The 13,503-nt window shown below is 35.1% G+C and overlaps 2 protein-coding genes across 3 annotated transcripts in view; one reads left to right on the top strand and one right to left on the bottom strand.

Moving 5' to 3' along the window:
• LOC119572889 (transferrin-like) overlaps nt 1-1,561 on the top strand; it is a 19,050-nt gene extending 17,489 nt beyond the window's left edge. The window contains exon 28 of the mRNA XM_037919833.1: nt 38-1,561. Within this exon, the coding sequence (XP_037775761.1) occupies nt 38-163 (126 nt within the window). The 3' untranslated portion in view covers nt 164-1,561. The remainder of the gene's footprint in view (nt 1-37) is intronic.
• Nucleotides 1,555-13,503, bottom strand: part of LOC119572890 (testin-like) — a 15,677-nt gene continuing 3,728 nt past the window's right edge. Inside the window, exons 3-10 of one of the 2 annotated variants that reach the window (XM_037919835.1) lie at nt 11,469-11,608; nt 10,942-11,087; nt 10,189-10,791; nt 9,441-9,999; nt 8,521-8,708; nt 7,791-7,934; nt 6,382-6,543; nt 1,555-4,907 (exon numbers count right to left, since the gene is read on the bottom strand). In XM_037919835.1, coding sequence (XP_037775763.1) covers nt 4,677-4,907; nt 6,382-6,543; nt 7,791-7,934; nt 8,521-8,708; nt 9,441-9,999; nt 10,189-10,791; nt 10,942-11,087; nt 11,469-11,608 — 2,173 coding nt within the window. In that variant the 3' untranslated portion in view covers nt 1,555-4,676. The remainder of the gene's footprint in view (nt 4,908-6,381; nt 6,544-7,790; nt 7,935-8,520; nt 8,709-9,440; nt 10,000-10,188; nt 10,792-10,941; nt 11,088-11,468; nt 11,609-13,503) is intronic. The other variant, XM_037919837.1, reaches the window with a different exon arrangement.

Consider the following 13,503-nt stretch of genomic DNA (forward strand, 5'->3'; position numbering starts at 1 on the left):
ACTTTTATTAAGTACTAAAGCAAGCCTTTCTCCACAGGATCAAACCACAGACCTGAGCGTTCTTTCAGATGAACACTACCAGACTGAGGTTATGAACATGTTCTCCATGGCTTGCAACCTTTACAGTCACCACATTCGCACAAGCTCTTGGCTCAATACATAAAAAAAAAACTTTCTTTTGAGCATCTGTAGTCTTATTTCTCTTCTGGGAACAAAATCTGGGCTTATATAGAATCATCTTGTCTGGCATTTTTTTTTGCATACTTCCTCTTCTACTACTTATTGGGAAGATCATAATTCCTTCTCCTTTTTCTAAACTGATACAAAATTACTTATCTCAGAATAAAATGTGCCTCAGATAAGGTTAAAGGAAGAGCTATAGGATTGTTTGAAGATGCTATAACAAAAGCAGACAATACATTTACAATTGCTTAAATGACTCTGAAGTATTCCGTGTGTTCACTACCTTGTGGGTACTACTGAAAGATTAAGTAAAAATTATGATTAAATAATGCTATAAATCCATGGTAATGATAGCCTGAGTCCCCAAGTTTTATTATGATTCTTGTGACATTCCCAAGTTTGTGTCATTGACATTAATTTTATAATGATTAAACTGTATCCATACAGGGGACAAAGCAGTTTCCAGGTTAAAGCTCTGGCCACCACTGGTCATATTTGTTTTGTATCCAAACGAGAAGACCAGGTGTATGCATTTTGATGGTTTGCCTGTATTGCCCTAACTATGGTATCATCTCCATACAAGGCCACAACCCATTGTTCAAATGAGTGGAATACATGATTTAGTAGCAATGCTTGACTGCCAAGGCCCTAAACCCTGTGTGGACACAGCTTTACTTTTTTCATAATTTTTACAAATGGTGTAGATATCATTTACCTGTTGGTTAATCAAATACCCTTTTACAATAAACTGAAGTAGCTCAGAAGATATGCTAGGGTTATTGTGACAATGAGTAACTGTTAATTTCATGCTTGCAAACTGTCAAACTGTTGTTTCGTAAACTGGTACATGTGCACAGTAAAAGGAAGTGAAGGTGATATAATGATTGATATATAAACAATACCAGGCTTAGCACCTGCAAAAAAATATGAGCTGTATAGGCATCACGATGTTTATATAATGTTCCATTGAGACTGCTATGTTTCCTATTAATTACTGTTGAATGATGTTCATTCACTACATAAATATAGGTTAGAGGCAATATGTTGTTTAATATACATCAATACATCGATACATCCACAACTGTGCATTATAGATGTGTAATTATATGTCTGTGCCTGTCCTGAACCTATACAAATTAAATATGTTACTTTAATGTTCAAACAATTAAGAAAATAAGTCAATTATGTGAATTTTTTTTTTTACATTTGTTGCTTACAATTCTCAGACTGATTTTACTCTCGACGTCCATGTACTTCCTGTAACCAGTAAATTTAGTTTGTAATGAAACATATACAACACAGAATATTGGAAGACAAACGTAGCTTACATAAAAACAGCAGTAACATGGCTAATAATAAAACCATAAGATCTGAAGAATTATAACTCTTTTATTTCATTAACCTGTATTAAATTTAAACATACACATGGATACTCTTCTTCCCATTTAAGGACACTTCATACAAGTACAGAAAAGTAACTAGGAACACAAGTAACGTCAATGCTACTACTAGCACTGATATGCAATTATAATCACCCAAACAGCATTTTCAAATTGCAAACACTGTTTCCTTGTCTAATATATTTCACAGAATATTATTTCAACTGTTACAAACAAACAGTAATATATAAAATACAACATAGTTTGGTTCTCCAGTTCCCCCCAAAAAGCAGCTTATTTTATATGAAGAAACTACAACTCAAAAGTATACGTATATTTTTCCTTCTTTTCAAAAACTGAACGAAAACCATCAATACCAAGCTTTAAAAAATACTACAAAAGATATAAACGAAAAGTCTTCGCTACATATCAAAAGTTCACCAAAAACAACCTGATTGGAATTTGAGAAAAGCTAAAGAGAACTAGTTCCACTGGAAAAAAAGAAATATTATCATAAAAAAGGTGTAGATGAACAAGTACTCCTAATTTCAGCAGTGGGTCTAAATATTCACATTATCAAAGTGACAAACACTTAAATTCTAATCTCCGAATATAATATATAATATGTTTATATCTCACAACATTTAACAAACCTGTAATGTCAGACTCATTTAACTTTATTCTAAGTGACTGGAATAAAATCACAGTTTTGCCAAATTTCATTAATCTAAATTCATAAAAATATTCACGTCTAAATCATCCTTCATGCAAACTCTGCAAACTACAGAAGTTCTCAAAAATCCATTAATAATGGCACATTTTTCTGACAAGCACAAAGAAAGGTAATGATGCAGTGATATCTGCAACATCACTTGTCCATTTCAACCTAATTCTGTGACTGAATAATCAATAGCTGCCTAAGGATAAAGCATCATAGCACTCACAAGGGAAAAAAATCACAGAATAAAGGTATACACAATATTCTTTGCAAGTCAATAAAATCAATCAAACCTACTGAACATAACAGAATGATGCAATGGCACAGAAAATGGAGCAATCAAAAGTATCGCAATAAAAAAATCATAATAAGCGCTGTCAGAAAAAGTCTACTATGCAAGAACGTGCACTGAAATTACATCTCGTAACTTGATACCAGGACTGCGTATATTTACATGCACTGTACTCTGCCACTTTGTTTCGGTTATACTGTTTATGCATATACGTTTTTTGAGGTGTTTATTCACCACGAAATCAATTACTGACCTGACTTGACCTCACCCATTTACCCTATTTCTCGAAATATCTAAAAACATCCAAAATATCAAACTTCCAGAATATCTAAGAAGAATCTTGTTTTTTCTCACTTTTATTACCGTCAATACATTATAGCGAATACAAAAACAACAATAACATTTAAAGGATATAAAAAAAAGTAAATAAAAGAACCCTTTTCCCAAAAATTCCATGAATGCAAGGAAACGAGTGAGACTGCGAGTCCAGAGACCTCGCTAATACCTAAGTACTTGTAAAAGCATCTGGGTAAAAAAAATTACGAGTGGTCAGTGCATGTACCGGGCGTCAATGGGCAATTCTCAGGATGGCACAAGAGATAGTGACAGAAATAATAATGAAAATAATAATAATAACAGTAATGGTAATAGTAAAAGTAATAGCGATGATGATGATGATGATGATGATGATGATGATGATGATGATGATGATGATGATGATGATGATGATGATGATGATGATGATGATGATGATGATGATGATGATGATGATGATGATGATGATGGTGATGATGATGATGATGATGATGATGATGATGATGATGATGATGATGATGATGATGATGATGATGATGATGATGATGACAAAGACGAATACGAATATGACGACAATTATAATGATATTGTTTATTGACAATAATAATAATAATAATAATAATAATAATAATAATAATAAATAATAATAATAATAATAATAACAACAACAATAATAACTATAACAATTATAATAATAATAATCATTACAGAAAACCATATTTATGATAATAGTGCCAAACACTAGAAATAGCAATGCTACTACCAATAGCAAAATTTATAGCAACCCTCCTCCTCCTCTTCCTCACCATTTTCAAGTTTTACGTCTGTTTCCATACTTCTGTATAGTGTGTTAATGAATAATGAATAAGAAATAAAACAATAACAATAGTAGCAGTAATAATAATAATAATAATAATAATAAAACACAGTTATGACATCAGTGATGATAACAATGGTGTAGAGGATGATGACGATGACGTTGATGATGATAAAAATAAAAATAATAATAATAATAAAAATGCAGTTATGACATTAATAATGATAACATTGGTGTAGAGGATGATGACAATGATGATGACATTGATGTTGATGATGATGATGATGACAATGAGAGGGTGAAAAAAATAAAAAAATAAGAAAAAAAAATAATAATAATAACAATAATAATAGTAACAATAATAATAATAATAATAATAATAATAATAATAATAATAATAATAATAATAATAACATTGACTAATAAAAATACTGATACAAAGTTAATAATAATATTGATACAAAGATAACAACAATAATAAAGCAATACAACTGAATACCAATACAAAAAAGAAAAAAAATGATACAGCATATTCATTTATAATTTAATTTTTTGCTGTTCTTTCCCAAAAATAAACAATGATTCACTGAGTTCCTAAGTATACTATTGCACTTTTAGATGCATGTGACCTTAGCGTTGCATACTACAGACTTGGTTCTATTATATAAAATATACAAAATATTGCAATCAAAACAACCTGTGGTTTGTAGAGGTAATGGATATCAACCTTATCACAATCAATGTTTTCATTAAAACTTAAATATGGAATAGTAATTACTGGACCATCTTTACACATCATCTGTCAATGTAAGTAGTAAGTATCACATCATTTATCATCACAAAGCGAGAAAAAAGGGTAAAAAATAAAATCCCTTACCTAGAATATAGTGTGTTATCGACCATTTCTCATTATAAAGCCATACCTTTTTCACTGTATTTAAGTAAAACATGACCATACATCCCCCCGCTCTATTACTCTGGCTTTATTTTGGGGTTTGGGTTAACAGCCAAGGCTTCCGCAGCCACTTCAATACATTCGTTGGAGCAGAAAACCCAATTCTTGGACATTTTGAAACGTTTACCCATCAGCGGCTGCTTGCAGGAGTAGCATTTGAAACACTGGGGAGTGGCATGGTAAAAATACCCTCGATGTCCGCAGCGATTCATCTCTGGGGATATCTTCTCTTCACAGGCCTCACACATCTGAAAAAATTCATTCATTCATTCTCTGCCAACAGTTCCCCTCTTCCTTCAAGAAAAAGGAGAGAAAAAGAGAGAAAAGGGAGGGAACATATTTGGATTATAGGAAATATCAATGACTTCCCCTAAGTTCTTAATGACATCCCATAAGTTCTTGAAAAATTAGCTAATGAGTACAATAGTGTACGAGGAAACATCAGTTGATGGTTATTCAAAATAAAATCATTAAGAAAAAGATTTTACAGCTAAAAAGCTTAACACCTGTTTTCAGTCGCCTATATAAGTGTAGAGAATTATAAGGGGATACCATAGAACATGAATATGAACTACAATTTAGTCCCGAAGAAGCCTGACAGTGATTGTAGAAAATACAAGGTAGCAGTTCTCACCCCCTATCACTAACCCACAGATGTTGAATTTTAAACCCCAAGTCATCAGGGAATGACATGTGCATACATGCCATGCCCACTATGAGTGTATTTTATCAATTGTTTTTGAACACAGAGGACTCCACAAGTACTAAGTCCCCAATGAGCCAATTTGCAAGTACTACCTGTATAACCTGTTTACCCTCTATCTTTATTTTTGAAAATATTTTACTGGTATCTAATATTGCTGTTAGTCATGACAATAACACTATAATCATCATACAGTCTATAATAAAAATAACAGCATTGATACTGATAGCAATGGTATAAAAAAAAAACATTTTTCCTGTAACTCAAAGAAAAGTGAAATCAGGTGTAGTCACAACATCTACTAAGTGACTCCTTCATGGCTAAGCACTTGCAGAGACATTTCACAAAACAATACTACAGTGAATGTAACATTTTCCTGAGGCCTTTGGGTTAATATGATCTCAGATGAGAACTAAGGTAAAAGTTTCACAACAGGCTGTTTGAAATCTTATGTAAGCTTTGGTACAACTGGCTACAGTAATATGTATTCTCTTATACACATAATCTCACTGTGACTTTCTGGATATCTTTATATGTTAACCTTTAGGGGTTAAAAAAAATATCTTTATATGTTAACCTAATTATCTCCAGGTAAACCAGCATATTGTCCAAATCAGAAAAATCTGGGTTAATGGAATCATGCAAATATGGATGCATATCTAGCAGAGAGGATATAAATAAAAACTAAGAACATCTAAACAACCACAATGATGTCCCAAAAGTTCTTAATGACTTCCCGTAAGTTCTTAATAATTAGCTAATGAGTACAATAGTGTATGAGGGAACATCAGTTGATGGTTATTCACAACAAAATTATTTAAAAATATATTTTACAGCTAAAAATCTTAAAACCTGTTTAAAACCACAATTTGGCACAGTGCTCTGTCAGGAAAGTGCTCAACCACATCTTTCCAAAACTGCCTCAGTGCGTCCTTATCATAAAGCTACTTCCAAAGTATTTACTAAGTGAGAATGAGTTCCAGCTACCACAAAAGAACCAAACCTGGTTTCACTCCTACCTTGGCCAAGCAAGCCATGTAGCAGGGAAGACAATACGGATATCCTTCTTTGTCCGGAACGTAGCGCTGTCCAGCCAATTCCAAATCACACATATAGCAGCTGAAGTGGTGGATATGCCAGTCATATCCGTCAGCCCTCGTCCACGAGTTGCCAAATATCAGCTGGCGTTCAAAGGGTATACTATATATCACACGTTCCTTCATTAACAAGATGTTTTTTGTGATTAAATATAATGCAACTTAAGTGTGTTAATTTCCGAAAGCAATTAACACTTAAAAAACCCTTACTTTACAATAAAAAGAAGAAGAAAAAAAAAAAAAAACATATAGCCCTTAACACTGACACAAATTCATTTAATCTTTAGTACTGTTTATTGCATGCTACTAATCTTAGGTAAAGACTCCTAAAATAGGGAGCGCACTGGAATAGAAAGACTACGCTTAGAGGAACAAAGTACTATAAGCATTTTATCAGAAGAAATATGACTAAACTAAAATGAATAACATAAGATGATTATATTCACGCCAAACCTAATGAATGTGATGAGGCTTGATTTTTTCTGTGAACTTGGGTAACTGGTGAACAAAAAATAAAGAAATCATTTTTATAAAAGTCAGGAACATAAATACAATCAGCAGTGACCCATTACTTTTCTGAAAGGTTTCATAAATCTCTTAAAAGAATACTAAACTACCAATCTACCCTGTTTAAAGTGCTAAATAGGGTAGAATGAGAATGGGAAATTTCTTCATACTCCTCTCAACACATTCCTGAAATCATCTTTGCTCAACTGAAATATTACAAAGATATGTCAACTCGAGATTCTGAAGTTAAGTCGAAGGTCAATTGATTTCAAACGAAACATATGCCAATGAAATTCATTTATACCATGGGTTCAGAAAAAAGTTATTAAAGATTATAAGACTATCAATATGCAAGAACAGTCAACATTAAGGAGTCATTATTGCAACTTCAGAATCTAAATAATGGCTTATCTCAGTAATATGACTGAGTTTCTTCAAGAATATTATTACAAAGAATTGAATTTAAGAAGTCCTCTCCTTACTTATTTAACCTTCTTATGTAATTTTAACAGCTGTTTTAAGCGAGAATAAATGGGAAGAAAATAGGTAGAATGCAATTTAGAAACAAATAACATAAAAAATCCTGAGCCAACAATTAAATAAAGAGTAAAATCCCAAATTAACACAATTCTTCCTATCTCCCTGATATAGCCTAATAAAAGCTGTAAATGCTTGTTAATCTATCTGGTGTTTGAAAGTTTAAATCATACTTTGATTCTCTAATTTGGTAACTTCTTGCCATTCAATTTATCATCTGCAAAGTCAAAAATAATTAGAAAAAGAGAAAGAGAGAAAGAGAAATCTACCAAGACTGTTTGCCTTACCTCATCACAAGCTCTACATCTCGGCATTTCTGCAGCGTCGGTGAAGTGACGTCCGCAGAACACTTTCCCATCCTTGTAGAAGTAGATCAAGTCAGCCAGTAACTCCTTACATGTAAAGCAGCAGAAGCAAGCAGGATGCCAGCACTGGAAAGACAGGGAAAGTTTTAAAGTTGAAATAGCCCTGATCTCAACCAGCACACATTCTACAAGTCAGGTTGGGCCACGCCAGGTCTACTAGCCAGGTCCTCATTGGTTAATTGGATTTTGAAGACATCACCCTCAGACCTGCAGATCTCCAATCAACCTACTTATAACCTTATATATGAATAATGGAACAAAATCTAGTTTAAATTATCTACAAAGTCTTAATCTTGACAATAAACCTGTCATTAGCAATAAGTATCAGGGTTGGCTGCCTAATGTTTGGCTTATTCCCATACATTGTTTATAGACATAAATACACTCAGCAAGAACACATTCCCTAATATTTTAACTCTAACAGGATGGTAAACATATGTTTATGTAAACCTAGAAAAAAAATGATCAATACCAATAGAATAACCCTGTATCAGGCACAGTCAAATGAAGCTTGGAAATAAAGATTTTGCTACAACAAATAACTACAATTTACTAGCACATGAGCAGTCTATATCCAAAAACCTTTTTGTAATACTCCTGTTCATCATGTTTCTACCAAAAAAAAAAAAAAAATTAAACACGGAGCTCGAACCTTATCTTGCCCAGCCCGCTCGCAGAAGATGGCCACATCTCCAACATTCATGGGGAGGCTGCAATACTGGCAGGAGAACTTGCTCTTCTGTCCCGAGGGGGTGGCGCTGCCTGGCTGGGAACCGATGATCTGACTCTCCCCTGGGAAGAGAACGTTCACGTCTTGCCCTGGAGCAATGGAGGACCCACCTAAAAAGGAAACAAAAGTCTTGAAATGTGACTCATTTTGTGAACGATTTGTTTTAATAAGGTATATAAAGGCAGGAATATTCTGAAAATGAAATAAAAAGATATGTTAATAACTACAATACATATTATCATCTTAAACAAAATAAATAGCTATAACTATCACAAGATATGCATATTTTACAAATATGTATCTTTCCTCAGAGAGAGAGAGAGAGAGAGAGAGAGAGAGAGAGAGAGAGAGAGAGAGAGAGAGAGAGAGGAGAGAAGAGAGAGAGAAAGAGGAGAGAAAGAGAGGAGAGAAGAGAGAAAGAGAGAGAAGAGGAGAGAAGAGAGAGAACAGAGAAGAGAAGAGAGAGGAGAGAGAGAGAGAGAGAGAGAGAGAAGAGAGAGAGAGGGAAAGAGAGAAGAAAGAGAGAGAGAAAGAGAGAGAGAGAGAGAGAGAGAGAGAGAGAGAGAGAGAGAGAGAGAGAGAGAGAGAGAGAGAGAGAGAGAGAGAGAGAGAGAGAGAAAATACAAAACTGCAAAATATCTTCAACATCGTAGGACAATATAACAAAAAATTATAAAGAATTATTTTAAAAATGTAAATATATGAGTCTTAAACAAGTGAATAAAAAGTAAAATAATAAGAATTATTCTTATTCTTAATTAAGTTAATAATAAGAACAATACTAAGAAATAATAATAAGAACAATACTAAGAAATAATAATAAGAACAATACTAGGAAATACCTGTCAGGGTGTCCACACGTGCGCCATAGGGAGCCTGCGTTGCTTCCACTGCGGTGATGCTCCCTGGCGTCAGAGGCATCTGCTGCTGCATTCCCTTCTCTGGTGAATACCCTGGCAGACCCGGATGCCCCGGAATGCATCCAGGTTGGTCCGGCTGGCCTGCCGTGTATCCTGGTTGACCTGGTTGTCCGTGAGCATACCCTGGTTGACCTGGTTGTCCGTGAGTATATCTAGGTTGACCTGGCTGGCCATAAGCATATCCTGGTTGGCCTGGCTGACCTTGAGCATATCCTGGTTGGCCTGGCTGACCTTGAGCATATCCTGGTTGGCCTGGCTGACTTTCTATATACCCTGGCTGACCTGGCTGAGAACCAGCCGGTCCTGATGTATAACCTGGTTGACCTGGTAGAGAGCCAGGTTGACCCGGTTTATATCCTGGTTGACCTGGTAGAGAGCCTGGTTGACCTGGTTTATATCCTGGCTGTCCTGGTACATAGCCACCAAGTTGACCAGGAATATGCTCCTGTCCTGGGATGTAGCCCTGTTCAGTTCCCTGTCCCTGTTGAAAATATATGTCTTCCATACATAGAAAGTTCAACCTTTTTACTATATATCACCCGATAAAATGCTCCAACATATTTTGAAGGACGAACTTTCATTCTCTACTCACTTTCAGAAACACTAATCTACTACAATTTCTAGGTAATTAAAAAAAAAAAACAAAAAAAAAAACAGACCTTCAACCTACCTGTGGTTGCACTTGTAGATTAGCCATCCCAGCTGTAACATTATCTAGAGGCAGGTTCCTTGCCAGGCTTGTGAGGGGCCTGCTGGTGCCAAGCTTCCCACCATAAGCCTCGCTGTGTACTGGATCCTCTGGCCTGCTGGTCACATTTAGGTAAGGTTCCTCAATCATTCCACCCAGGAACTGATGGCGTGGATCCTGCCCTTTGACGTTCCCCTGGTCATCAAGCTGGTTGCCAGTTGGGCTGCTGTATTGCCCATGTGGCCCTGGGATGTTACCTTGTGGCATGTAGGAACCAGGAGGCATCATCTGACCCACTGGAGAATCAGGCTGATATCCAATATTTCCATTAGCATCAATATCACCTGTCATCAATGGAGCACTAGAGCCAGGCATCCTCTGGGAGTGCAGAGGCTGTGCCATTGAAACGGGAGCTCCAACAATTTCTTGTACCATGCCTTGTCCAGCCACTTGGGTCTTGATGCGCTCGAGGTAAGCGTGGAAGCTCTGCAACTCCTCAGGAGGCAAGTTATCACAACGCTGTGCAGCATCCATGTCATACAGGGGCAGCTGCTGCTCAAGCTGACGTTTGCGTTCTTTAGCTGCCTGAAAGTGAAAATTTACTACTATATACTTCCAATAGGGGCTATACATTCCTTTACAACATCTTATAAACAGACTTATCCAATATACTCAGTTCAACAGAAGTGTATTCAAAGCAGAGTCAGAATTCAAACGATCTGCCAACATACACACCTCAGTGCCAGCAATAGGCCTTTTCTCCACAGGAATCAAAGACATGTATCTGGAAGCCAAAGACTTCTCCACGTTTGGTGGCACCCAATCAAATTTGACATTCTCTGCTTTTCCCGTCTCTTCATTGATCATTTCCAAATTGTTTCCTGAAAGATTACCAGTCACATCAGTACTTAACCAAAGAATACTTGTCATAAAATCTATTAATTGAATTATGTTTTGTTACCCACACTAATACTTCAATCATTCTCACTTCTTTAGTTTTTACAAGAGCTACTTTGTATACTTTAGTCATATATGTTATCATCTGACATTAATACTCACACTATAATGATTATGCAAGCAAGAAACTGAACTAAGACCAAATTAGCCTTTACTCTTAATCATAAAAAACGTTGCTAACATTAAGACAAATCATCCAATTCAATCTGCTAACAGACACTTACAAAATATTCACACACACACACGCTTTAAAAACTCCTGTTCTTCCACCCACTCCACCACTATAAATTAATCGGCCACATTACCATGGCAGTATTCCAGCTCCTCTTTCTTGGTCCGAGGCGGTCGGTCAAACAACTTGCCAATGACAATTCGTCCGATGTCTTCGTCATCCTCTTCCACTTCGTGATCATATATACCACAGCGGCAATTCATGCACAACTTTCTGTAGGGAAAAAGTTTGTCTGTTTGTTTCATTTCATTAGCAGTGATCATTTGCAATTATAACATTTAACTCAATGCTGACTGTTTGGGAAATATTTTTAACTATTTTTTATTGTTATTAGTATTGTTATTAGCATTATAATAATTGTAATGTCAGTAATAAAATCAACAGTACTCATATTAATAGCATTCGGAAAAAAAATCCAACAACTCAAGAAAATAAGAAATCAGGTGATGTTCAAATATTGGAAATATTGGAAAGTGTAATTGAAAATAAGGATCATACTCACAGAATCCTCCAAAAATTTTGGATATGAAATTCTGAGAAAGGGAATTCTCAAACCCCATGCTCAAACAATTATCATAACTTCAAATACTGATCAATATTGCAAGTACAAGATGTTATCAGGCACTCTGAAGGTGTAATATAAAGAAAACAAAACAAAACAAAAAAGGTCATGCACGGTTAGGTCAAGAAATGGTATGAACTCAAAATTCCATCTAGTCTATATATAATTCTTCGTGAAACATAAAGTCAAGAAGAGAAATGCAAACACAGTAAGAAAGAGACAATGCCTCATGATGTTTGAAATCAGACAAGACCTTTCATCAAACAATAAAAACAAAAAGGTGTATCTTTCTATCTCCGTAAATATGTTACAGTAGTCTCTTTGTAATTTTGTGCACACACTGTTATAAATATAAGGCAAACCTTCCTCTCTCCATGCTTGCCTACTTACCACCCATCCTTCCATACTGCCACCTACCCAAAGAAAAGTCAATATACTGTCATGTTGATTATCATCTTGTTATGACAATTGTATCTCATATAAGAAGCAGCCTCACATGACATTAATAATGCTCTTGTCACTTTAACCCACTGCTCCCGGGATCTTGCACTGCCCGCACTAGTTTCATTTTGTGAAATGTGCTCACACGATAAAAGAGTTATGTATTACTGTGAACATGGTATGAACAGACTCGCTGTCCCCAAAGGCAACGGGTTAAGAGAAATTATCTGCATTCTTATTCCCCAATTCTAGGATATAACAATACGTCTGTGGAACTTCATTTCTAAATATTATTTCTAGCGTCCACAAGACACTGTGAATGAAAAATGCAGAAAGCAATCAAATATCATTTATCATTTCCTGACTGAAAACCAAATATATGGTACCGGTTAAGTTTCTTGAGATATAGATTGAATACAGATACATAACACAGAATTTTCCTTTTTTTCTTTTTTGTTTAACCTCCTGCCATCTTTAATTAAACAATATATTCCCCAAATCAGCCAAATGGATAGCGATCACTTTAACTTTTCGCAAATCATAGGTGTCAGATAATAATTATAATTTGTAAATAAGAAAATAAAATATAATACATAAAATTTTTAAATCCTTGATCTTGTCAACCTATTAAGTAATTTCTTTTAAGACTCGTACTTCAAAAAGCTCCCATAAACCTTAAAAAAGCCTACAGCATACAATTATTACATTAGATCTTCCCCCCCCCCCCATTTCTCTTCCTCATACCATACTATTACATATCAATTATAAAATGGGTTTCTATGTATTTTAATGACATATTCATAGTACTCTCTCCCCACTTTCATTCATACACACAGGGTAGCTGTGATAACTGCAAATTTGCATTCTGTAGCCTTAGTTTCTTTGAGACATGGGAATGAAATTTGCATTTTTTGCTACATAAGACAGAGCTCTACAAATACCAGATACCACATTCTGCCTACTTGAAATTTATTCAATCATATCTGTTTGGTGTCTGTGGAGACAGATAAGATAGAGGGTTTGAGGTTCTTAGGGGTTAACCCATAGGCTTTGTTCCTAATACATTTTTGCATACATCCACAGATTCATTATTTGCTCTATACTG

This window comes from Penaeus monodon, chromosome 5, assembly GCF_015228065.2.
Source record: "Penaeus monodon isolate SGIC_2016 chromosome 5, NSTDA_Pmon_1, whole genome shotgun sequence".
Classification (NCBI taxonomy): Eukaryota; Metazoa; Arthropoda; class Malacostraca; order Decapoda; family Penaeidae; genus Penaeus; species Penaeus monodon.